Source organism: Amblyomma mixtum, chromosome 1 (genome assembly GCF_055824585.1).
Source record: "Amblyomma mixtum isolate Tamu chromosome 1, ASM5582458v1, whole genome shotgun sequence".
Lineage (NCBI taxonomy): Eukaryota > Metazoa > Arthropoda > Arachnida > Ixodida > Ixodidae > Amblyomma > Amblyomma mixtum.
The window spans coordinates 215,614,267-215,640,666 of record NC_143012.1 but is presented as its reverse complement, the minus strand read 5'-3'; the positions used below and the strand labels follow the sequence as shown (position 1 = coordinate 215,640,666).

At 49.6% G+C, this 26,400-nt stretch overlaps 1 protein-coding gene across 4 annotated transcripts in view; it reads left to right on the top strand.

Annotated features, from left to right (window-relative positions):
• LOC149370800 (sodium- and chloride-dependent glycine transporter 1-like) overlaps nt 1-26,400 on the top strand; it is a 110,946-nt gene that overhangs the window by 62,296 nt on the left and 22,250 nt on the right. For 3 of the 4 annotated variants that reach the window (XM_089563190.1, XM_089563203.1, XM_089563194.1), the window contains exons 2-3: nt 24,610-24,817; nt 26,246-26,377. In XM_089563190.1, the coding sequence (XP_089419316.1) occupies nt 24,610-24,817; nt 26,246-26,377 (340 nt within the window). Of the gene's footprint in view, nt 1-21,185; nt 21,453-24,609; nt 24,818-26,245; nt 26,378-26,400 lie in introns of those variants that run through there. The other variant, XM_089563184.1, reaches the window with a different exon arrangement.

Here is a 26,400-nt window from a genome sequence, read left to right as displayed (position 1 = left end):
CTTCACTATCATATGAGAGGGGGAAGAATAATGGTACGTAGAACTGCATTCCTCAATGAAAAGGAAAGGAAGAAAGCCGAAAGAAAGAAAGGAGGAAAGATAGAAATAAAGGAAGAAATTCCTAGCCGCGTAGACGCCATCGCGGCGACAGCAATTTTCGTGCAAGCATGTAACGTGTAATCATGGGTCGGGGTAATACTACGCTTCCATTCCAATTATAAACCAATGAGATTCTCTGCGTTCTCGTGTTACTGTACTGAGAACCGCCGTGGCGGCGTTATCGTCAGGATCTGCAAGTCGATGCGACGCCTGACAAGGACAGACTAATTATTTAACTAATAGATTTTCGTTCGCTAAAGTCACAGATTAGACTACGAGGGGGACACCGTGGCCGAGGGCTTCCGATTGATTTATATTGCGCTTTGGTCTTCAGCACACACAGAAATCGCAATAGGTGAGCGCTACTTGCTTGTATCGAAGAACTTTTTATGCATATCTTCGGGTATCAAGGCCGTCACTCGTCACCACCAACGAAACTTGCGAAACATCGCAACCGCTTGACCACCACGGTAGGTAGATATAGAATAGAACCGATGTGAAGACGAATTTGTGTTACATCTTTCTTTGTTTCTTGATAGAATAGGCCCGTGTGCGTCCTTGAGCAAAAATGATGATACCGCGATAAAGGGCAACATAATGGCACCAAAAGGGTCGTAAGCGTAATTCAAGCCTATAAGAGGTGTTCATGGGACGTCACAGTCGTCATTTTGGTGTTCAGCGCCCAGCTTCAGGGAGGAGGAGGTGGATAACCACCCCGATTATGCAGGTACCGTAGCCTTCCGCCGTGCTGCATGGACGCCAAAATGGCGGCCACTATGGCTTGAGTGATTACCTCGTATACAGGGGACGCCAACGAAAGCTGTCCGCTTCATCCCTCCTCGCCAATGGCTGCTAGGCTGGGTAGTTCCGATTCTACGAACACTGACCCCGAAAGGTTCCTGTTTGCTCTGTGCGCTTACTCGTGAAGGTTCAACAACAACAAAAAAGAAGGCGAGGGGGAAAGGAAGCAGAGAGGGAAAGAAAGAGCAGCTGATTCTAGTTGACTGCAGGCGTGCGTGAGAAATGCTTTCCAAATGAAAAACATTGCTTACTTATCCAATAAAAAAAAAACAGTCAAAACACTTGGAGCAAAACAAGGAAGTACAGGTGGAATGCGACGAGTCCAAGAGGTCAGTGATCGTATTAGGAACGCCGACGGGAGTGATTTCTCGCACTGCGCTGTTCACCCTTTCGGTCTTCGAGCTGGGCGAGCGAGGAAATGCAGTACTGCTCCTCTTCCCTCCACTTTCGCTTTCGGTGTTTTCTACGCTTTTCTTTTCTGTCACCGTGTACTATACATACCTGCTAAAAAGAAACGTGAAGCCACTCCGTTCTGGCACTGCGAACCTCAGCAAAACAAATGAACTCTCAGTGGGGACTTAAAGGGCAAGGACGATCGACTACGTCGTCCCGACTGTTCGGAGATAAGCCGCGACGCATTCCTGGAGGTGGTGAACCGGATAGGGACTCTATGAGCGTCATGCGTCTACCCGGCGACCAACCGGCGCCGGGTAGACGCGAGCAATTCGAGGTGAGCAACGGCCTTGGAACAAGAAAGGTTCGGGCCTCGACTTGCCCGTTGCTGCGTGTCCGGCGGTCATTCACTGGAGCGTACACGTAAAGGCGCCACCGAAAGGGCGCGAGAGAGGAAAGAAACGAACAGTGAAAGCAGGCTGGCCTACGTTCAGAAATATCGCTCGAAAGATGAACGGTCTTCGTGAGGTGTACCACACACGCGCGGATGACCTTGCGTCCCAGGGCGCAGCGACCTCCGATGAGGTTCTTCCGACGACGCCAAGACGCGAAGGTGCCACGGTCGGCCTTCACCCTTGGCGAGTGCGTTTATAAGGTGTGCCGCGCGGGTCTGTTGAGTGTATTCGTGTACGCGTCTCTTCAGAACCGGGCTTCACATAGCCGCGAGCTCTTTCATTCGTAGATTGGACGTCAAGAGAGAGTGTCCGTAAGATATTGTCTGCTTGCTCAAACGCTTTTGAGGTTGGTACGACAACAAGGACGCCAAATTATCCGCGACCTGTGACATGGCGTGCTTTTTTTTTCAGTTTAGCTCTTAATTTAAATGACGTTTAGAATGAACTACGTTGAAACAAAAAGAGAAAAAAATGAAAGAAGAGATAATGACTTAAACGGAGACCACATTTCCCAACCGATTCTATGGTTGCCGATGGGATTGAACCGGCAGTTGTAATGCGCTTGCGACTAACACCCATTTGCATGTCAGTGCATATCTGAATGGCTAATGCACTCGTAACTCTATTGCGAACCAAGCTGTGAACGCGGCTGAAATCGAGACGGTCGAGATCCTGAAAGCTAAGTGCGGTTACATCGACCGAATAAGAAAAGGATTAGGAATAATAAGAAAGGCAGAGCGGTATCAATTCTGAAAAAAAAAAAAGGCAAATGAAAAGCGAATATATTCGAACTTAAAGGTGCTCTGAAGAGAAATCTGAACTCGTATTTTTACCGCTGGAACTCGATCTACACGTTCCGAGCATTCTTAGAAACTTCGAATTATTGCCCTGCGCGGCCGAGCAAAAAGCCCACGCGTATTTTTATTTCCATGGGCCTAGTTTGCAGCTATGTAGTCTCTGGCTGCACCTATTTATTCACGGAAGCCTAAAAGAAACAAAATAAAAGCGAAAGCAAAGTCGCCACGCGGCTGCCTGAAAGGCACTCCATACGTTGGTCGACTCCTCCCACTGTATGCGGGGAATTAAAAAAAAAAAAAGGCGGGAGCCGGACGTTAATCCGATTTAAATTAGAGAAACAGTCTGCACAGGGCAATAATTTGAAGTTCCTAATAATGCTGGGAGCGTGTGGATCTAGTTCCCGCGGCAAAAAGTCGAGTTAAGATTCCTCTTCAGTGCACCTTTAAGAGTACGGAATAATTTGCGCCGCTCCAGGGAGCCTACGTGCGTTATGCCACCTTCAATCAGCCGCGACCACAGTACGTCATATGCCAGGTACTTCAACTCTCCCTTGCTATTTACAAGCGTTGGCCTCAGTTTTGCTCCAGCTTCTGTCTTCCATGCCTCATATGCCGCCTTTCTGTGTATCACTCGAAAGAGAAAGGCGTAACAAGGGTGTAAAGTGCTCTAGCACACACCCCTTAAGAAAGGGATGCGCTAGAGGACAACTTACTCCGTTTTTATTCCCATGTCGGTGTATTCGTGTTTAGAGTGCTGCGTATGCCTCCGTTTTCGAAATACGTGCAAGTTGTAATTAAGCACTGCATCCTTCCTGGTCGACAGTTTATAACCACAATAACAAGGGAATATAGGGACTACAATGCACAGCTGCTTCGTTCTTTTATTATTATTGTTATTTATTCTTTATTTACACAAGAAGGGACTAGGCAACAAGCCCGAGAAACTAAGATTATTTATACCGCCCAGGTATGTGTCGGCATATCTTGTGCCTTCTTTTGCGTTCTTCCATGTTAAGTTAAGCAGGAAGCAGACGTGGAATTCTCGCGAAAAAAAAAAAAAAGAATAAAGCGTCGGAGTGTCTCGGGCTCTTTCGTCCAGCTCTGCGAGCCATGAATCACGCCGCATGGGTTCCGTAACCCTTCAGACACACACAAACATAGCGGGCGAGTGTAGCGATGCACGCCGGTACTTGTCCCGGAGCTCGCGGGGCGACATGCCACCACCGCCAGTCCTTCCCGGGAGTCAGACTGCGCGGAATGCAGTCGCGAGGGTCCTTTCTGAGAAATGGGGCCCGAGCAGCGCCGGGACTGAATCAACGGCGTCTGGCGACGGGAATACGGCGGCGCCGCATACCTTAATGCGTCATTTCTGCGTTCACTGAGTGTAGTTGACGGTGGGCATACAAGGAATCCTTTGTATAGCTTTCGAGACGGCATAGAAGAATTCTTTATGTACTTATTTATTTATTTGGGGTGCTTTGCAGCACCGGAAAGTTACATGAGAACACGGGGATTCTAATCAAAATGAAAATGTATTAGGAGGAAGAATGGACATATATATGGTATGGAGAGATGCATGGAGAGGTGCTAGTATATGGTATGGAGAGGTGCAAGTATAGAGAGATGCATATTGCCACAATCTTGGGCACCCTCGTGGCGCCGTCTTCCGGCCGAACTGCCTTGACCGCTATTCTGGCTAGCCTTAGCCATGGTGGCGGGCGGTGTTTTCTTCTTCGTCGTCTCTTCTGTGTGGTGCCCTCGGGAGTCCGCTGCTGCCTGGTGCTTCACAGCAAAGCGTGTCCTGGCCGTCCCGACTGTCTAGCCGTGACATATTTGGTGGAGCCGTGCTGGGTAACGTCCCATGTACAGTGACTCTGAAGACGCCTTTGAAGCCGGTTCTCAGGGCGTCGATACAACCCCCGTCCACAAAGCGAGCCGCCGCCTGCTAGGCCTACAGCCAGAGTTCAGCGGCCTGACAAAACCAAGGAAGATGACATCAACCACTGGTAGCCAGACCACTCAACGTTTTGGAGCTGACGCTCCGTTCGTGCTCCACGCGCCCCGGTCACCGCCGACGTTCCACGGAGACAGGTTTGAAGACGTTGAAGATTGGTTGGCCAGTTTCGACCGTGTGGCAGCCTTCAACCAGTGGGACGGTGAGCGGAAATTGAGGAATGTCTACTTCGCGCTAGAGGACTCTGCAAAGATCTGGTTCGAGAACCACGAGACCTCTTTTGCCACCTGGGAGGTCTTTCGGCGTGAATTGCTAGCGACATTCGGCAACAGTGAAAGAAAAGAGAAGGCTGAAGTCGCTCTGCACTCCCGGTCGCAGCAGCCAAATGAAAGCGTCACCATGTTCGTTGAGGACATGATGCGACTGTTCAATCGAGCCGACCCTGCTATGGCCGAGGCGAAGAAAGTGCGGCACCTAATGCGGGGTGTCAAGGAACAGCTCTTTGCTGGACTTGTCCGCGACCCTCCAAGGACAGTGGCCGATTTCACAAGAGAGGCAATGAGCATGGAGCGCTCCTTGCAGGAACGCGGCGTGCAGTACGGCCGGCAAGCTAGTATGGCAACCGCCCAAATCTGCACGCCTACACCGCTGCCCGCAGAGGATCTTCGAGAGCTCGTCAGGAGCATTGTTCGCGAAGAACTAGCGAAACTCCGCGTCGAGGCCTCACAGCCCACCGTCGCTGCACTGTCTGACGTGGTGCGGGATGAAATACGGCGAGTGGTGCAGCCAGCACCAGTGGTTCCGGAGCCGCAGCCCTACATCATGTCGTACAGTGAAGCACTTCGACGGCCTGCGGCAGTGGCACAAGCTTTTTCACCTGTGCCGGCTGTGCAGTACCCACGTCCAGCTGTGCCCACCACCGTGCCGCAGGAATTCCGGCCCGCCATGCGTAAAGCGGACGTGTGGCGTACGCCGAGGAACCGGCCACTCTGCTACCACTGCGGTGAGCCCGGTCATATCCTGCGCCACTGCCCCTACCGTCGAATGGGTTTAAGGGGTTTTGCTTCGGACGCTCCTCGCCCACGCTACGGCGAACGACCTCAGGAGATTGAACAGTTCCTGACTTCCAACCTGCAGGCTCCGACCGTGCCGCAACGTCAGTCTCGATCCCCATCGCCACGGAGATTCTCTTCTTCCAGCCGTCCATCAACCTCTGGCGTATTCAGAGGCACGTCCCCACGGCGGGAAAACTGAAAACGGCGTCCTCCGGGGGTAGGGCCGCCGCGGCTGGGAAGAGACAAGAGCCTCCACTCGACGATTTGCAGCGACGACGAGACCAACGACCACCTGACCCGACGAGCCCACCGACGAAGAGCCAGCGATTGGCTTCAACGGAAATACCAGTAACCGCCGATAATTTAGAAATAACCGCACTAGTGGATACCGGCGCCGATTTCTCTGTGATAAGCAGCCGGCTAGCCACGACCCTCAGGAAGGTTTTGACACCTTGGACTGGGCCGCAGATCCGCACAGCCGGCGGCCATGTTGTGACGCCGACCGGCGTCTGCACCGTGCGAATTCAGATCCGCGGCGTCACTTTCCCCGGCTGCTTTGCTGTGCTTCCTGAGTGCTCTAAAGACCTCATACTCGGTTTGGATTTCCTCCGGGAATACGGGGCGGTCATCGACTTTAAGGAGCTCATCGTCTCGTTTGCCGCACACCGCAGTGTTGCCAACGAACCTCAGCAACGCAGGACTAAGTTGCGGGTCTGCGATGATGACGTGGTGATTCCGTCGAGAACCAGCATGTTAGTAACTGTGGAGTGCGATGACAGCGCCGGCACCCATGGTATCGCTGAAGCCAACATGTCGCTGCTCCTGGGTCGGCAAGTGTGTGTAGCTCGCGGACTTATAGAATTGAGCAAAAAGCGAGCCGAGCTTTTGATCACAAATTTCGGTTGTGAACCCCAACGTTTAGCGGCCAACACAACGGTTGCTTATTTTGAAGAACTCGGGGAATGCGCCGGAGAGTACTCGCTGACGGGGGCTACGAAACCAGTAGAGTCCACGAATGCTCCTGTTAAACTCGACGTGAACCCGAATCTCCTGCCTAGTGAAAAACGCAACCTGCAGACTGTCCTTGACTTTTTCCGGGACTGTTTTGCGTCAACCTCCAGAGTTAGGCAAACTCCGATAACAAAGCACCGAATTGTAGTCGACGAAAGCCAGAGACCATTACGCCAGTCGCCGTACCGTGTATCTTCAAAGGAACGAGACGCAATTCGAAAGCAAGTTCAAGAAATGCTCCAGGACGACGTGATCCAGCCATCCAAGAGCCCGTGGGCGTCGCCTGTGGTCCTAGTTGCAAAGAAAGATGGGACCTTACGGTTTTGTGTTGATTATCGACGCCTGAACAAAGTCACTAAGAAAGACGTTTATCCTTTGCCGCGGATTGATGACTCCCTCGACCGCCTGCGCCATGCCAAATACTTTTCATCACTCGATTTACGCAGCGGCTACTGGCAAATAGAGGTGGACGAACGTGACCGGGAGAAGACCGCATTTATTACTCCGGACGGTTTATACGAATTCAGGGTGCTCCCTTTCGGTCTATGCTCGGCTCCGGCAACTTTCCAACGGATGATGGACACTGTACTTTCAGACCTCAAATGGCAGTCCTGCCTCGTGTACCTGGATGATGTTGTCATCTTCTCCGACACTTTTGAAGAACACCTCAGCCGCTTACGCGCTGTTTTCGAAGCTATCCGTTCAGCCGGTCTCTCCCTTAAGCCAGAAAAATGTCACTTCGCTTTCGAGGAGCTGAAGTTTTTGGGCCACATTGTGAGCGCCAAGGGCGTTAGCCCAGACCCCGACAAGACTGCCGCCGTCGCTGCTTTTCCCATTCCTGCTGACAAGCGTAGTGTGCGCCGTTTTCTGGGTCTCTGCGCCTATTATCGGCGTTTTGTGAAGAACTTCTCCTGAATTGCTGAGCCCCTTACCCGCCTCACCAAAGATAACGAACCGTTCTTCTGGGGTCGGGAGCAACAACATGCCTTCGAAGAGCTACGCACGCGTCTTCAAAGTACACCCATACTCGGGCACTTCGACGAGGCAGCTGCCACAGAACTGCACACAGACGCGAGTAACGTTGGCCTTGGTGCGGTCCTTGTACAGTGGCAGGATGGTGTCGAACGCGTCATCGCTTACGCAAGCCGCACGTTATCACGATCTGAGGTGAACTATTCCACCACCGAAAAAGAATGCCTAGCTATTGTGTGGGCAGTAACGAAATTTCGCCCCTATTTGTATGGCCGCCCTTTCCGAGTGGTGAGCGACCACCACTCGTTGTGTTGGCTGGCAAACCTCAAGGATCCTTCAGGGCGACTCGCACGCTGGAGCCTCCGACTGCAAGAATTTGATGTCACCATTGTGTATAAATCAGGGAAAAAGCACAGTGATGCAGATTGTTTGTCCCGTGCCCCACTTCCAACCAACAGCGCGGACCTCGACGACGATTCCCTTTTCCTTGGGGTCATCTCCGCGTCCGACTTGGCTCAATGCCAACGAGACGACACGGAATTACGGTCCCTGATTGACTATCTCGAAGGACGCGCTCCGACTCCGCCCCGCATCTTTACACGCGGCCTGTCATCATTCTGTTTACGGGACGGCATCCTGTACAAAAAGAACTATGGGGCGACGGAGGCCGTCTATCTGCTCGTTATACCTAATGCCTTTCGTGATGAAGTCTTGCAGGCGTGCCACGATGACCCTTCCTCTGGTCACCTTGGTTTCTCCCGAACTTTGGCACGCATACGACAAAAGTATTACTGGCCCAAGCTCGCGGTGGTTGTGAAACGCTACGTCCGAACTTGTCGCGAGTGTCAACGTCGCAAGACGTCGCCCACTAAGCCGGCCGGACTACTGCAGCCTATTGATCCACCACACGTTCCTTTCTACCAAGTCGGCATGGATTTACTCGGCCCCTTTCCGGAGTCTTCGCTCGGTAACCGGTACATTGTGGTCGCCACCGACTACCTCAGTCGCTACTGTGAGACGAAAGCTCTTCCCTGTGGAACAGCTGCGGAAATTGCCGCCTTCTTCATGCACAACATCGTGCTTCGTCACGGCGCACCCACGGTCGTTATAACTGACAGAGGGACGGCCTTTACCTCGGCGCTGACAGAAGAAGTTATGCGACTCAGCGGCACCAGCCACCGACGAACAACAGCTTATCACCCGCAAACTAATGGACTCACTGAGCGCCTAAATAAGACGATCGCCGACATGATTTCTATGTATGTGGACGACGACCACCGCAACTGGGATGCAGTACTCCCTTACGTAACTTTCGCATATAACACTGCGCTGCAAGAGACGACTCACTTCACACCGTTTCGCTTAGTACATGGTCGCGAAGCCACGACTATGCTCGACGCAATGCTTCTTCCTGGTAGTGTAAACTCCGCTGTCGTGGGGGCCGACCGCTTTGTTCACGAAGCTGAAGCCGCCCGCCAGCTTGCTCGGCAACATATTCGGCATCAACAAGCAAAAGACGCTCACCGTTACAACCATCGCCACAGGGATGTCACTTACCAGCCCGGAGAAAACGTTTGGGTGTGGAGCCCAATCCGCCAACGAGGGCGCTCTGAAAAGCTGCTTCGGCGGTACTTTGGCCCCTATAAAGTGATACGACAACTCGGCGAGGTAAACTATGAAGTTCTCCCTCAAGGAACTGTTCGTTCCTCTAGACGACCAACGTCCGAAGTTGTGCATGTCGCACGAATGAAGCCTTACCACGCCCGCTAGCAGCTCACTCGTCTCTACCTGCGGGCGCCGAAGACGACGGTATTCAGCGTGCGCCCCCGTCGAGATGGTGGTCGGCCAGAACTGCCTCATGGAATCCCGCACTCGCCCTGCTGTCTAACCTCAACACGCTGCCGCTTGAATATTCCGTCGGACAGACTCGGTTTCGAGAACGCTCAACGACCGCGTGCTGCTCGAACCGGAAGTACGAAATGTCCAGACGACTGAGAGCTGTCTCTCCCTCCTCGTATACGAGATCAAGACGGCCAAGACAGTGGATTCCGCGCCCGCCGACGATAACTGCTACATGCACCAGGGCCACTGCTCCTCTGCACGGGCGCCCCATCAACAGCAGGTGTTCGTGTGCCAAACTCCCGTTCCCGGGGGAGCCGCCGTCGGTCCACACGACCTGCCGCGCCGAGGGCGGCGCTTCCCAGAGGGGGGAGCAATGCCACAATCTTGGGCACCCTCGTGGCGCCGTCTTCCGGCCGAACTGCCTTGACCGCTATTCTGGCTAGCCTTAGCCATGGTGGCGGGCGGTGTTTTCTTCTTCGTCGTCTCTTCTGTGTGGTGCCCTCGGGAGTCCGCTGCTGCCTGGTGCTTCACAGCAAAGCGTGTCCTGGCCGTCCCGACTGTCTAGCCGTGACAATATTGAGAATTGTAGCTATCAAACTCGATGATACGTTGTCGGTGCTGTTTGGCAGCCAATATGCGACATGCGTTCCTGTTATGGAAGAGTTTTATCCCAGCCAGACTGCCGCACTGCAGTTCGTTGCTTTTAGGGTCCAGGCACACGGCTGACACTGAGCATACGCATTAGCACCCAGATGGTCCTGTATACGTCCACATTAGCACGCCTTCGCGGCGCTAAAGCTTTCTATTGGAGATACACAGTTACAAGGGTACGGCAATGAACTTCGGCAGCAAAAGCAATCCGGTGTATTCGGGCTGAGCGAATGCCCGGTAGTGCCGGGGGTGACCCCACGCATGCTCTGCTGCTGCGAATAAGTGCTGGTAGGCGTCCAGCTCGGAATTCTTTTGTTTTTTATTATTTCCATAGATCCGGCTGATAGGATCTCAAGCGATTCAAGAGTTGGCCGCCTTGGGTGTAAACCAATTGCCCCAGAGTGCTCCCTGGTGCATCCAAATCGCATTTAACTCTTGAGAACGTCTTAAAAGAAAGGCACCATTATAGCTCGGCTTCCTGGGTCGTTCCCTTTACGCGGAAAGAGTCTAGCTTAGCTTCGAAGGACACCTATTAGCATGTCTCAGTGGGCGCGCAATCGTGAAGGTCAAGATAGCTTCGCGCTTTTATTATGAACATTTAAGCGCGCTGCTTCTATGCAGTGGTTATGTTCAACGAATTTATTGCGTTGGGAATGGTGTCCGAAGAGATAGGGTCCCGAGTGGGCCCTAGTTGGAGACGAAATACGAAGTAAATGCTGGAAGAAGGAATGTCACGTGGACACCGAACAGACGAGTGCGTGATACGTTGGCGCGTATTCCTGACTATGAAGGATGAGCAAGCCTGCTGAGAGTGGAATAAAAGTCCGACTGCTTGAACGTCGTCTCCGTGTAGCTCGGTTTCCCCATGGTGTGGTAACAATAAGAGTAAGAGCACAAGTGCCATGTTACCGCGCAGGAGACCGAGAGATAATTAATGCTGCAGAGATTCTCACTTTCACTTGCAGAGATTCATCTTTTTTCCGGCCGTCGAATCGCGGAACAAAAGGTTGCCGGTGTTTCGAAGCGAGCAATCGCAACTCTTTACCGAGACAAGTGTGTGGATATCGAGGGACTCAACAAATAGTTCGCGGTGCCGAAAGGAGTCATAAATTGAGAAAACCTGAATTGAGAAGAAATGACCTGGGGCAACCAATATGTTCGTGACCACTTTGATTTGTCAGTATACATAGTTCGTGCCTTTGCACTGCCTTTTCGTTTTGTCCCGAACCCTCAGTTTTAAACGACATAGCTCAGTAGTCGGGGTGTTTAGTTACTGAGCGCACTCATAGCCAAAAATTCTGGAGAAAAGCATTTTTGAACGGGAAAGTGTTTATGAAAGCAATTTTTTCATATATTAGAAGATTTCACTATAACAATCAATATAACCGCATATCTCTCTTCGACAGGCTTGTATATTTTGCTATTAACGTTGTTGCTATCCCCAAAAGCGTTTTGTATTGCTTTTCTATGGCAGTCTTAACTGCTCCATGCGAGCGATGAAAGAAGTTTAAAAGAAAGATTTTGCTACACATCTAAAGAATGGACCGTTACCCTCAATTTCCATAATATTGCCTTGGAAGTTTTCAATATTCACAATTTTTATCCAAGAATGTTGAACATGTATCGTGCACTCGCCTCCCTATACAGCGGTCGCAGCATTTCAGTGGGGGAAGATGCAAAGGAATATAAAATAATTTTTGTGAGCGTTAAAATCGATCCAGTAGTCTCCAATCTGGGCTGCTCTTTGCAGTTACAGCAGGGACACGTAGTAACAGTAGCAGTAGTAGGAAATTCCTAGGAGAGGAGCTAAGAGCATTAAAGAGACGAATGGAGAAGACCCTATTCAATGAATCACGTTGCCAGGTTCAACTTCAATACAGAACGTATCCTAGAATCACTTCTTGCTGGGCGAGTTTTTCATAGTTTTAAATGGACAGCAAATTCTCGTCCCGTCCCGCAACCTCCTCTCCTATGTCTTTCTGTTATGCTAGAGCAATTTGTTCACAAAGATGGCGAGAAATTTAAAACCTACTTTAAAGAAGAGGATAAAGCTAAGCAAATGCTTGGCTAAACATCCTAACATAATGCCGTCGGAGGTGCCTGGAATTTGGCGTCAGAAAAAAAAAAGAATGTCTTCAGTGTTTCCGACCTCATGCAGATTGTCAGCGCGTGTTTTCACTGTCTTTTTGCCGTCCAAATATGCGCTCGAGAAGAAGCATCGTACAGAGCTGAGCGGTGAACATGGCTACGTTGTTTGCTGTTCAATCATGTGTAGCATGTCGCAGATGGCGCCCTGTTTCTGAGAAAACATGTTCCACGTGGGCTGTGAGTTCCCCCAGTCCCTCCGAGCTCTGCAAGGGGATGTGATGCATACGTGCGTAGGCGCTGATCACGTGATGTTCAAGCAAGTTATCACATGGCTTCGCGGCTGAAACAGCTGGCTGCAGAGTTTATCAGCCTCTTCCAAATAGGTTGTGATGTAAGGTTCTCTATGCAGGCTTTTCGTGCAGGCAGCGTGCGCAGCTTTGTTTCTTCCGACGTTTGCTTTCTTTCTGCCTTAGTCTTAGCTGACAGCTGAAGCCATAATACCGTGGCTGGAACGAATTCTTTGCTCCGCGGTTACTTCAGAAACACTCGGAAAGCATGAAAAAATCGCAACGTGAACTATTCCCGTTCCCTCCCTCCCCCCACACCCTCGAACTCTTCCCTATCTTGATTGTTTCTTTTTCTTTTCATAACAGGAGAGCTAGAAAGAATTCGCAAAGCATGCTTTGCTTCTATTGGCCGGATAGGAGGCGTGTTTGCACGCCTCCGACAATTTGTCGCTTTCCTTGCTGTTACTACGCAGATTCGAAAGAATAGAGAAATGAATAAGAGTGTTTTCTGCGGAACCGGCCTAGAACGAGATCGGCTTTGACAGGGTGTCTACGGTAGTACGAGTTCCTCATGCGGAACACGCTGAACTTGAGCGCTCATGTCGGGAACCAGGGGAAATGGCTACCACTGGTAATGTTGCTTCTTTGAATACTAAATGAGTTCACTGTTCCCGTAAAAGCACAGTTGCCTCAGTTTAAAAACCGTTAAATTGTTGATTGTACCCGCTTTTTAGTCTGTAATGAAAGTGAATTCTGTGCTTAACTAACGTGAGTTGATGGTCTCCGAACCCGTGTACTCGTGCATTCTTGCACACTGCAAGGCAGGTCAGTCATTTACACACGCGGAATAAATACTTTAGAACGTGTTTTATTATAAGTTGTTTGAATGAAGGCAGAAACAAAATCCGCTTCCACATATTACTCTACGTAGAAATATGTTAGTAATAACTATCTCTTTTAGATTTTATGCGTCGTACAATACCGGATTTTCAAGAGGCAGGTCTCTCTGCGATCGTACTGACTTCAAAACTCGCTAAACATCGCGCCCTGGCCAGTGCCGGTGATGCAGTCTTCGGATTCTCATGAACAAACGGCGCTGACTGGTTTCTTCGTGTGTGATGGAAAGCGTACGAACGTCTCAACAATGCACAGCAGCGGCCTTGCCCTTTCTTCCGGCCACTTAACGCGCGCGGAGCTTGAAATGCAGATAAGCAAATATGTTTGGTCGTCTTTTGTTGTCGATTAGGCAACAGCGGGCGAAGCTTTTGCAACCTCGCCACTATCTGTGATCTGCCTTTCTGTTATACTGGCAGCTTTCGCAAGTGCCGGGCGCTGCGAGCTCGATTTGCGGTGCCGGCTGGGAGTTTGTTTTAGCTTCTTCCACATATCGCACAAGGGCCCGCTCCAGCCGTCTTCAGTTTATCTTTTCTGTAACTGGGATGCGACGTCTCACTTTGTCGGCCTCTGGTGTTGAATTGATCTGTCTGCCGTAATGGTTAGGTTAGGTTAGGTTTATGGGGTTTAACGTCCCAAAGCGACTCTATGAGAGACGCCGTAGTGGAGGGCTCCGGAAGTTTCGACCACCTGGGGTTATTTAACGTGCACTGACATCGCACAATACGCGGGCCTCTAGAATTTCTCCTCCAAAGAAATTCAACCGCCGCAGCCGGGATCGCATCGGCGTCTTTCGGGTCAGCAGCCGAGCACCATAACCACTGAGCCACCGCGGCGGCTTTGTCTGCCGTAATGGACGGTCTTAAGCTAGACGGTGTACACTACAGCATGAATGTCCCTAGTCTTGGAAACCGAGCGAATGGCCACAACCGAAACAGACATTGGGGAACGAGTGCCTCTATGTGAAGTCCAGGTGGCTGGAAAGAAAGAAAGGAAGAAAGAAAGAAGGAAAGAAAGAAAGAAAGAAAGAGAGAAAGAAAGAAAGAAAGAAAGAAAGAAGGAAAGAAAGAAAGAAAGGGAGAGAAAAAGAAGGCGGTGCCAGCAGTTCTTCCACACTTCTCACCTTCCTCCAGGGCGAATAAGTATAAGCGGCATTGATGGCAGACCGGCGCCGTCGGGCCTGTGTAGGTGCCTATTACAAACACCACGTGTTTAAATGACCGCCATAGTCTCTTAAATCACGTGACACCATGGCGACATCCTCAAAAACGCCCACTTTCCGGCCGGCCTAAACACCTGGGCAAGAACGTCATTAGCCAGCAGTTGCACGCGACGGCGTTTGCCTTAGAGCGAATGCACTATCAGCCATCGCTGTGGAAAGAAAAGGTGGACTGTTTCGCCAAACATTGCCAGCTTAGCTTTGATTCTGGCCTTGGAAACCATAAAGTCTCGGGCAGCTCTGTAAAGTAGAACTGTAAAGAAGTTAATGCTGCAGGTCATGAACACAGCTGTATGACACTCGAGGAGAGGTGGAATAAGTGGCCGTTGGTGCAATTTCTTTAGTGAAAATCAGCCAGTACAAACACCTCAATCTTTCTGCAACGGACGGCGCGATCAGAAGTGACACCAGAGTTTACTTTCAGCCTACAGTTTTGCTTGATCAAGGGAAGAATGCCCGTCTATTTGCCCTTGGTGTGGAAATATAGTGCGCTTTGCAGTCCGAGCAGATTAAAATAATATTTCTTAGCCTTTTTTGGACCGGACGCACCTAAAACAGTCCAGCAGTTTTCAAAGCTTCCCTCACGAAGACGAACAGGTGAGAAGCTGTTGTAGAACTCCGTGAGGAGGCCTTTGAGTTGCAGCCTTCAAGCCTGTGCAGAGCTGGCCATCTCTTGCAACTAGTATTCGCGCAAAGATATAGAAAAGAAGGAGAGAGAGAAGGAATGAAAGCAAGAAAGAAAGGAGGAGAGATCCCGGGCGCGCGCACGTCCGATCTCTCTGCCGACGACAACTACGGGGTGGTCCGCTGCAGTGCGCTTCGCTTCGCACCTGCGCTCTTGCAGGCACCGCTCGGGGCAGGCGTACGCAAGCAACCCAGATGCGGTCACAAACAGACCTCTCACGATGCATTCAGTGAGTGGGCCGCGCGTTTGTCAGCTTTGACGTCAAGGCTGACGCCCCTGACAGGAGCGCCGAGAGCGATGGCGAGGCGGGACCATGCAACGCCGCCGTATACGATCTGCGAGGCTGTGTAGCGGTCCGCGTGACATTTTGTTTGAAAACAACCCCATGACATCACGGCGAGGAAAGAAACGGCGCGTGGTTCATGAACCTCGCCCCCTTGGCTGAGCCTGTTATTTGCCTTTATTCTTTTTCTCCCCCTCTTAGAAGTTGTTCGCCTCGCGCGTGATTAAACTTGGTTTTGTTATGAGAGGGAACCGAGTGTCTGGGACTGGCTCGTGCGTGCGGTTCGCCGCTCCGTCGCGGGCAGAGTATTTACGAATGTAGCCTTGATTTTAACCGAGTGGCTTAGCGGACGCACGCTTACGTGTCTCGTAAGGCATGTGTACGTTGAGCGTGAGGCCGGACCGCTGCTATGCTGATTGCCGACTGACGCGAGCGAAATTGAGCTTATTTGCATACGTTATTTGAAAAGTGCGAGTCACGTGCAGGCGGGTTCTAGAAAGAGCGCGAAAAGCCGCTAAGCAAGCGCAACTCGGCTTCATTTTTTTGAGTCGGTCTAAGAAAAGAAAAAGCGGATGTGCTGACGGACGCTCGCAGTTGCGGCGCTGACTGAATGCACCTACACTCATGCAAGCATAAAAGCATCAAGTGTACGATAGTATGAGGCCTGTATTCCACGAGAAGACTGGCGCGAAGTTAGACTTTGCAGATACCTTTGGCTCTTTGAATGTGGAACGGAAGGACTAAGCGTATCAAGTTAAAGCCACGAGTGCTAATTATTAGTCCTTCTATAACAGCTGCAACATTCGACACCGTCGCAGATTTGCCCCGATAGCATCATTAAGACAATTTTAGTGAACTACCGTGCTCGGCTTTCCTTGTCAAAAAGTTGGGCAGTCGGTAATGTATCAGTAATATATCGGTAATATAGCAGTAATATTATAGCGTCACAGCAGCACTAACTTGGATTCTAAGCAGCCGGCAAGGTTTTCCTATTTGTTTTGCGATAGCAGCGGCAGTAAGCTGCCTCTCCCGGACCGGCCGGTTCCTCTTTCAGCGGGCTGTGGAGCCACGTGGGAGGTACTAGTTAACACCCTTAGCGAGGTATCGTGACGTTGACTTGGATAACGGCCAGTGAAAGGCACGCGCGTGCCGTGCGGAGGCCCGTGACACGACGTACAGCACTCTCGCCGCGTACACGAGCGAGACGTTCGCTTCCCCCCCCCCCCCCCCCCCCCGCTACACACACACAAACACACACTTCTGCACGTGGATGCCCCCGTCTCCCCTAAAACGCCGCATTGCTCCGGATAGCTTCCGTCGTGCACCGGTTCATTCAGGAACTGGTAGGCGTCTAACTACAACGCTGTCCCCGCGTTCTTTCGCTCACGGGTCTTTCGCGCCCCCCGCTCTCTCCACAAAGGCTTAGACGAAAGCTTTCCAATACGCCGCCGCTGTGATCGACGGTAAACACATGTGAGGAATCCAAACAGATGCTCCGTTCCATACGCCAGGTGCAAGGTTATGAAAGGTGCGGAAATAGTCCGCATGAAAAAATAAAGGGAGGCGTGTTACTCCGCGCTTGTTCTGTGGCGGAGTGGTCTAAGACACGAGAAAGTGACGGTATTTTGTCAGCGATAAGATTGCATTTAATCATGCTCATGACAAATGTATTATGTAATAGGCCTTCAGGCAAAGAATTTACTGTTTTTCGCACACCACAAGAAACGCTCTACTTTTTGATCGCGGATGTGGGCAGCGCAATCAAGAGCGCTAGCTTTTGACTGCGTTGCACCGGATGTATGAAACGGAGTATAGAGATGCAACGGATATCGTGAAACTGTTGTCACGTTCTTTCATGTGAGTGAAGGATCGATCTGTTGCTGAGATACTTGGTGTTGCTGAGATACTTGAAAATAACGGACTAACGGACGAATTTTATTCATTTGTTAGTCGACATCGTGTTCCTAATCTTCGCTGTATTTGTGTACCCTGCATATCTGTAAAACAACGTCGTCAGGGGGCATCGGTGGTTTTGTTGAGAAGACACAACTCCGCTTCTTTTTCAGTGCCGTCAAAACTAGGACGGGACCCTGGAGAATGCGTCCAGCCAAAGATCTCAGCCCCCCTTTTTTTAGGCACCGACAGCCTTTGTTAGTGCTGCGTGGAACTATAGCTGCAGTAGGCGCCGGTAGAGCCAAGCCGTCTACACCGCGTGCCATAGGGCAGCAGTGAGCCCCTGAGGTCCCGGCCAGAGCAAACTAGAAGCGGAGCATGTGGAGAGAAGGGGGCGATTGTGGAGCGTTAATCCTTTGAGTCTGAAGATCGAGGGGGTCTCGGCGTCTTTCGGAGTCGCTCTGTGCCACCGACACTGGGAAGCCAAAGCCAGCTGGACGCTTGCCCACTTCGCCCCACTTAACTGTGCGTTTTTCTTTGGGGAACGTGGCAAGCCGTGAGGCGTGAACAAGCTTCCTGGCGCTTTGCGGTTTTGACAAAAGAAAACCAAAAAATCGCGTGGCTCCTTCTCCACTCTTGCGAGCCTAACAGGGCTGGTCTGTTCGCACTCGAACTAAATAAACACTTGAGTTCTAGAGGATTCTAAAATAAACTAGTAGGCATGGTATTTCGGAAACGGTGCCAGTTTCTGCTTTCGGTGAGATTGTTGATGAGGCAGGAGCCTAATCCACACTTGTGACCAATCCCAAACAGCACAGGTGACCGGCTCAATATTGGAATGTATTGGAAAAGGCAGGTACTTCAAAGGTTCACAGTGAAAACATCCACTTCCAATACTGGGCCGATTACTTGTGCTCCTTAGGTACAGTGTTTGGCCAGCCAGACATGGTAGGGTGGTACCCCTCATGGTGACTGTGGTTACGGGTTATGGCTTTCAACTCCTCTGGAGAAGGGCGCAGCTGCCTTATCTTATCTTATTGCCATCTTGGTAAGATCCTTATCTTATCAGGCCTTATCTTCCTTATCTTGATCAGATGTAGTACAAGAGAACCCGTTTCAATAGAATTAGGTGCTCGTGAGACGACTCTAGATTGTGGAAATAAAATCCAAAGGGCGCGGGTGCTTATCTTAACGTTATCTTGGTAAGATCCTCATCTTATCAAATCTTATCTGCATTATCTTGATCTGATGTAGTACAAAAGAACCCGTTTCAATAGAATTCGGGGCTCGTGAGAGGACTCTAGATTGTGGAAATAAAATCCAAAAGGCGCAGGTGCCTTATCTTAACATTATCTCGGTAAGATCCGCATCTTATCAGATCTTATCTGCCTTATCTTGATCAGATGTAGTACAAGAGAACCCCTTTCAGTATAATTCGGTGCTCGTGAGATGACTCCAGCTTCTGGAAATAAAATCGGAGCTCTCCATTGCTACTTCCCTCAAAGCTAGAGTGAAACATTGAAATTCATAAATCCGTATCAGGGTGAGATCATCTTCATCATCAGCCTGACTACGCCCACTGCATGGCAAAGGCCTCTCCCATGTCCCTCCAGTTAACCCTGTCCTTTGCCAGCTGCGGCCACCGTATCCTCGCCGCAAACTTCTGAATCTCATCCGCCCACCTAACTTTCTGCTGCCCCCTACTTATTTTGCCGTCTCTTGGAATCCACTCCGTTACCTTCCAGTACTGACAAAAGAAGCAGAGTGGCTGTATCAATTATCTGATCATCCCAACAGGTTTTGAGAACCGTGATTAATAAAAAGATATGCACGCTATCTTAATGTTGGAAGCGCGCGCATACGCTAACGCGTGGTTATAAAGCTGTCATTTTTCGACTTGCCCGCCTACGACATTAGGGCAGCTGCGTTAATGCATGAGATACGAACAGCGCGATTAAAGTATTGGAACGCGATGGAATACACAATAGAAGGGAGTGGAAAGCATGGGAGGCAATGGATTCCCGTGTGTCTCAGCACTCGACCCCCCGTGATTCCGGCTCAGTAAAAGAAGGGACATCTGTTCAGTCTCAAGAATCGCGGCTGTGAGACAATGCAGGAATGTGTAAAGCCCTAGGCAGAAGTAAAGGAACAAAAAGCTTAATTTTTTCCGCCAGCAATCCCAGTTAAAAGTTTCCATAAGGCGAGTCCCATTTTCCCATATATTTCCATATGGATTATATGGAACAAGTATAAAGAGTATGGAGTCGCTTTAGACATAATAAAAAGTGTGTGTGGAAGGTTACGGACTCCATATGACGCCATACACAATTGATAAAAGTTGTAAGGAAATCTTATGGAAAGTGTGTGGAGTTCATGCAGAAAACTTCTGGATGTACATATACTGTATTCCTCCATACCTTATGGACTCCATATTCCCATAATTCCGCACGAGTCACCTGTATGGAACGTTTCAGTAGGGATAACCACCCGTGAAGCTTGGTTTCTGTTACTGCGAACTTGAATGGTTGGTTGGTTATGGTTGTTCTCGATGTTTAACTAAGGTCCCGAGGGCATTAACGCAGAAGTGAGCATCAGCCTGCTGTGGAGGGAGTTGAGCGCGGCTTGTCAGAAAACAGATGTGGCGGGCACGCCCACGCTAATGCCGGTTTCTCGTTGAATGCAGATGTTGGCATCATGTCAGTAGACACCCCCGGCAACAGTTCCGACCAACGATCGTTGGAAAATTTGCCGAGGGATTTTCATGGGTACTCCAGATTGCATTGCATCTTCTTACCTTTCCATGATATTAATGGAAAACTGAAAAAAAGAACTCGATTTAAAGTGGTTCTAGCGCTTAACTAATGTGAATAAAGCAGCTGAGATATGACTGAACTACACATGAATGTTACTAGTACTATGGTTGACGTGTTAAATCGAGCAAAACAACAGCACAAACAAAGACAAGGGCTCAGGAATGTAATCAGCGTTAGTTACTAACAATCGTAGGCTAAATCAGATCCACTGACTATAGTGTATATGGACAGGAAATAAATAAATACTATTGTCTGGCGCAATCCAGGTGCATAGTGTCCAGCATGTTTGAAAAACTACTGACTAAGAGAATGGTAGCTTGATAAGAGGGATCCTCTAAACTCCACAAGTGTTATTGCGACGTTTCATTTTATTTCATTTAATTCAGTGGCCTCGAACATCGCCATTGCAAGAAGTGCGGGGTTACAGACAAATCATGCAAGACACGATACATACGAACGCAACAATATTCGCCAGTGGAGCGAAACCTTGCTGTTGTGAAGGGCACGGGTAATCAGATCTGATTACTGCCCATATTAGAAGGAGAGAAAAAAGAACGGAAGGGAAGACAAACGAGTTATACTTCCGGCTTCGCTCACGCTCCGTGGGCGTGCCAGACACTTTCATTCACGTGCTCCGCGAACTTCCACTCCTTCGCAAGTGGAAGTTGACGACGCATGACGCAAGCTACCGAGACCTGTCGCACAGTTTCGAGGCGTAACTGGTTCAGAACCCTGCGTGACGAATGAGTGTCGCAGCGGACCAATAACCGTAGCCGTGAGCCTCCGGCGCGCCGGAACCGACCGTGCCGAGCGGAACTTTTTAATGAGACGACGTCTGGGCCCGCTCCTCGAAGTACCTCTACAAAAGGTAGCCCGCCTGCCAAGAAGACAGTCGCTGCGTCGAAGCACGTGACCACACGCTGGGCCAGAGTCGAGCACAACGGGTCCTCCTTTTTATTGACAGCTCGCAGTCGCGTCGTGCCTCACTGTTGGCGACGTCTTGACGCGGAGGAGTGTAGTGTTCGGACAGTGTGCTTGGGGGAACTCGCTTCGACAACCGTCCGTAAAGTCGACGTCGTCCTCGGCAGCGAACCCCGCCTCGCACGGTGCTGGAGAAGTCTTCTTTGCGGTCTTGAAACTCGTGCCGGAGCTAGTGCGAGCGTTTGACTGGAAGCCATGCTGCGAGGCATTCCCCAGTACTTCCTCTTAAAGGGAAACATCAAGGACCATGATGCGGCCGACCATGAACCGATGCTTGAGGTATGAGCGGTGCTGATCCTTGCAGAACGTGCGTGCGAAGCGATGATTTCGTTTAAGGGCATCGGTGAACATTGGGTGGAAGTTGGCTATGTTGCAGTAATTCCCAGCGAAAAACGATGAAAGACCAACAAAGGCGTCAATAAAACCGGAACAGAGCACTTGAACTTGCCTATCTGGCATATGCGAGTGATCTTCGCTACTAATAATCCAACTTTGCGCTTAACTCCTTTTTACGGCAGGAAGGATGTAATGGCAGATCTGCAAGTCCAGTGTTGTACCTGCAGATTTCTCTTTCCTGGTTCTTACTATATTTTATTCGTCTTTGATTATAACATTTTTCATATCCAGTGCATTGATGTATAGACGCTGCATGTACATACTGTACGTCTTTCGGTGATTCAGCTCGCAAGCTTTAACTGCCAAGCTTATTTCCAGCATATGCGTCCTGCCGCGTTGTTTGTACATCAGGAATGCTTGTACCCGTAGGTTTGATGTGATTTTAAGGTGACTTTGTTTGTGACTAGCAGTGACGAGTTTTCTGCCTGGAGCTATCCGCGCTAAACCAGATTTTCATTAGAAAATTGTGATTTTCTATAGGCGAATGTTTTGAATTCTGAATGGTGTTCAGGACAGTGCATGAACTTTCAGCTTTTGAATGAATGAATGCTGTAGAAATTCAGTTCTGATCGATATTCGTGCTGTAACTAGCCTTGTATGAGTGCTGTAACCGGCCTTATATGAGTGCTGTAACCAGCCTTGTACTAGCCTTCTGTGTTAGCGTCACTAACAAATACGGACGTGGATGCGTTAAACACGATGATGCTTTAAGAGACCGTAACTGAATTAGTAAGACATGATCATTTTTGGGGCCATTGGCACGCCACCAATAGAGCAAGAAGGCTGAGCACATGCACACTTAGCGTTGTCTAATCTGTGATCGGCGGCTAACTATTCATTGCAGGCTTACGCGAAGACATATGATGCGACTAGGGCGTTTCTCGTTCGCTGAGTGTGCTCGCGTTCTTCACGATACTTCATGGTTGAGTAACTCGAGATGCAGCTGCGGCATTGTTTGCTTTCAGCCCGCCGGCTGTAGTTAATAACCAGATATTTACATACAATGCCTATGTCAGGAGGTGAACGCAATCGAGGGGCAGTGATGCGATGGGTAGATTTCCAGCGCTTTTGCAGGAGCTTGAAATTCACCGCAGTCGCGTGCTTGAACTTATCGTTCAAGATTAATTAGCTTCTTGCGTTACTGAGAAGACCACCCAAGCAGCGTCGCTTCAGTTAATGACGAAACAAAGTAACCGCTTCTGTGATTCTTTCTCGTCGATGCGGATCGAACAAGTGCACAAGGACAACAAAAAGGAAAGTGTTGTGTGGCGAAGAGCTAAGATGCCGATTTGTTCTAGATGAACTGCTTTTTTATATATAGGATATATATAATCTATATATATAGAATATATAGACTTTAGTATAAGGTATTACTTCTATTGCCCTTGCTTCCTCCATGCAAGCTTGGTAATTTAATGTTCAAAGTATCTCTGTGCTTTTAAAAGAAAGTGTGGTTTCGGCGCTATGTGCACAAACGCAATCGACGCTTCACCTAAAATTATCACGTTCTGTAGAAATTAGCAGTTACCGCGTTTGGTTTTCTGTTCTGGGAAAAGAGGAGGAAAAGTGAAACTTTTGTTCTCGGAAGTAACAGAAAGTTGGAAGCTTTGTCTCAATTCAGACGTACACGTTGAAGATTTCGGCGAACAATACCCAGTGTCAGTGTGTGCTATTCGTTTCCTTGTCGCGAAATGTTTTGTGACAGTCGCGATGCGCTATCACGACTGTCACGTGCAAACAAGCACGCTGATGGAGCAGCGAGTTTGTTTCTCTTCACTTGTGTCGCTGTCAGGATACAAGCAGACATAAAAAGAACGCAGAGCTCACAAAACCCCGTTTTCCTAACTGCGCAGGGCTGGAAGGTCTAGACCAGAATGCATAGGACATAAATTTATTTTCGGAGGTACAAAAATTGAATGCATACGCGCGGAGCCCTTTCGGATGAAGTATTATCGCTCTCAATATGAGTTGCAACGCGCGGTCATCGACCGGGGCTCGTTCCGTGGTGTGCCTCCTCCAAACAGTCGCTCGGAATTCTGGGAGAAACTGCTGTTCCAGGAAACAACAGCACCCCCGCTCAGGAAAAAGTTTCTCCCTGAATTCCGAGCGACTGTTTGTAGGAGGCACACCACGGAACGAACCCCGGTCGATGACCGCGCGTTGCAACTCATATTGAGCTCAATAGTACGTTCACGCAGGTTTGTTATTCGCATGTGGTTTCATTCAGTTTTGAGAATTCTACAGGGGAAAATGGTTTCTATGCAGTTGACTTATTTTTCTCTGGCAGACCATTCGAAAGAAATCAATTGTTCTTGTGTCACAAAGGCAGCGGCACTGCCTTTCCGCTTGATGCTTTGGCAGGCAAGCGAAAGAAAACCAAAGATTGACGGTTTTGACCAAAAATTACGAAGCAGGTCGACTAAACTATAAATGTAGAAATCGTTACAATTAGCGTTGCCTCTCTCACGATCATTTGTCGTTTCATTCGTGCAATGTTCGCTTCGCAGATTCATTTGCATTTCTGGATGAACAAAAGCGATTGATGGCATAGGGACGGTACCCCTGAATGAAAGGTCAACGTCGGACGTCTATCTCCTGCGTTAAAGACAGTTTTTTTTTGTTCGCGTAGGTGGAATTGTAATGTGCAAAACGTCATGGTTACTTGCGCGTTACATTCGATTTTTACATTCAGTCTTACATTCAATCTTTCCTTTTAGGCGCGTTGAAGCGGCACACTCATTATCTCTGGTTTGTGGAGCACTTGCCTTAATGATAGCTTCTGAAACGCTATTGATCCTGAGTGTTCTACAACGAAGACAAAAATCGGTTTTCCTTTGAAGGCGCAAACGAACAGTTGAGCTCTGACAACGGCAGATGACTTAGACAATGTGCTTTAATTCCAGAAGCACGCACAGAGGCTGAAAGCATTCGCTGTATTTGTTCTTGGTGTTTTATTACTTTTCGAAGCAATAGATTTGGTGTGCAGTTTGATAAGCACCTTCATCATTCCTTTTTTTTTCTTTCTTTATTGATTGCGCAGGCCAACGGTAACCACCGCGGCTTGCCGCTGCGATCTCCCGCTCCGGACATCCCCGAAGTGATCATCACCGCTTCACGCGACGTCGACGAGAACAAGGAGCGTGGCAACTGGTCCTCGGGCGTCGAGTTCCTTCTTTCCTGCCTAAGCTATGCTGTCGGCCTCGGCAATATATGGCGGTTTCCCTATCTCTGCTACCGCAATGGAGGAGGTAAAAAAATTCGCTGTGGCTTAGCTTGGCTAAGCCCGGTAATTGCGAAAGCAATATCTGTACCTACGCCATGGTTCAGCTGGTAGTGTAGCTGGTGGTGGTGCTTGTGGTTAGACTTGTGGCGATGCATCTGTTATACAATCCAATCCAACGCAATCCAATGTAATGTAATGTAATGTAATCTAATCTAATCTATTCTAATCCAATCCAATCCAGTCCAGTTAGGCCGCCGTTCATGCGCACCGCCGTCGCATACGGACGGCGCGAGATCGCGAAGCAATGTTAAGCCGCTGGTGGTTGGCACAGGTACTGCTTTCTAGCGACGCGAGTCGAGCCTAATCTCTTCAGCGTAACGCCACAATCGCGCTCCTAGCGGAGAGCGCAGGAGTTAGGCGCCGGTGGTGGCACCGCCGCGGCTTGCGACGGCGCGAGTCGGTCGCCCTTCTCTTCGGCGTGGCGTCACAAAGCGCCTGTTGCGCTCCTAGCGGAGAGCGCAGGAGTTAGGCGCTGGTGGTGGCACCGCCGCGGCTTGCGACGGCGCGAATCGGTCGCCCTTCTCTTCGGCGTGACGTCACACATGACGTCACACAGAGGTCAACTAAAGGTCAATGGTGGCACCGCCGCGCCACGGAAAAGGCTGAAAGTGCAAGTAGTAAAGCTTTCGCTTTAAAACACGAGCTGCACTCGTCTTCCGTGCGACATGCAAGCGCCCTGAAGACAGATGTTGCTCTTCCCTAGTTAATGTTATTCGTTTACCGGCTTCCGATGACTGCAGTTAAGCTACAACATCCCAGAAAGAGCGCAGTGTGGATTGAGCGAGGTATTGCAGTTAACGCAACGTATGGCCGCTATGCTAAATAAAAAGGTTGTGTGAGGTGAAAGTAACTGAACTACCAAGGCTCTTTTGAGCCTTATTGTATTTAATAATGGCTTCCTTTTTGTCGTCGATTTTGCACGATAGGATTTTTGGTAATAAGGGACTAGCCTAATGGAGACGTCTTGAGGGAAGCGAGAGTGCTTAAGGGTGGTCCGACTTCTTGGCATTTACAGTCCTGTATTTCGCTTGGTGGAGAGTATAGACATTTCACTAATGTAGTCACTCATTAATTATCTTTCAAGGTTTATTTGGCATATTGTGACCATTTCTGCACTTCTCTAAATACTGGTGTCTAGGGAAAGAACAATTGATCGTCTTTAGCTCGTCGTCCACAACGAGCTTAATGCTGTCGGTAGAAATCGATACTAAAAATTACATCGCAATATTGGACTTCTTACCGCAAAATATCTTAAAATCCCGTGCAGTTCATTCAGGGGGGAACATTGAAAGTGGTAATCTGACATACCTTCTTCTCCAAGGCGCATATGTCTTCTCTAGAAATACGATACCTCGTGGAAACCTAATCGTTTTGTTTACTTTTTTTTGTGCAGGTGCTTTCCTTATCCCGTACAGCGTCATGCTGCTGTTCGTCGGACTTCCTCTTTTCCTCTTGGAACTGTCTTTCGGCCAGTACGCCAGTGAAGGGCCGATTACTATATGGAAGATATCACCATTATTTCAAGGTACAAATGCTACAAGTACACCA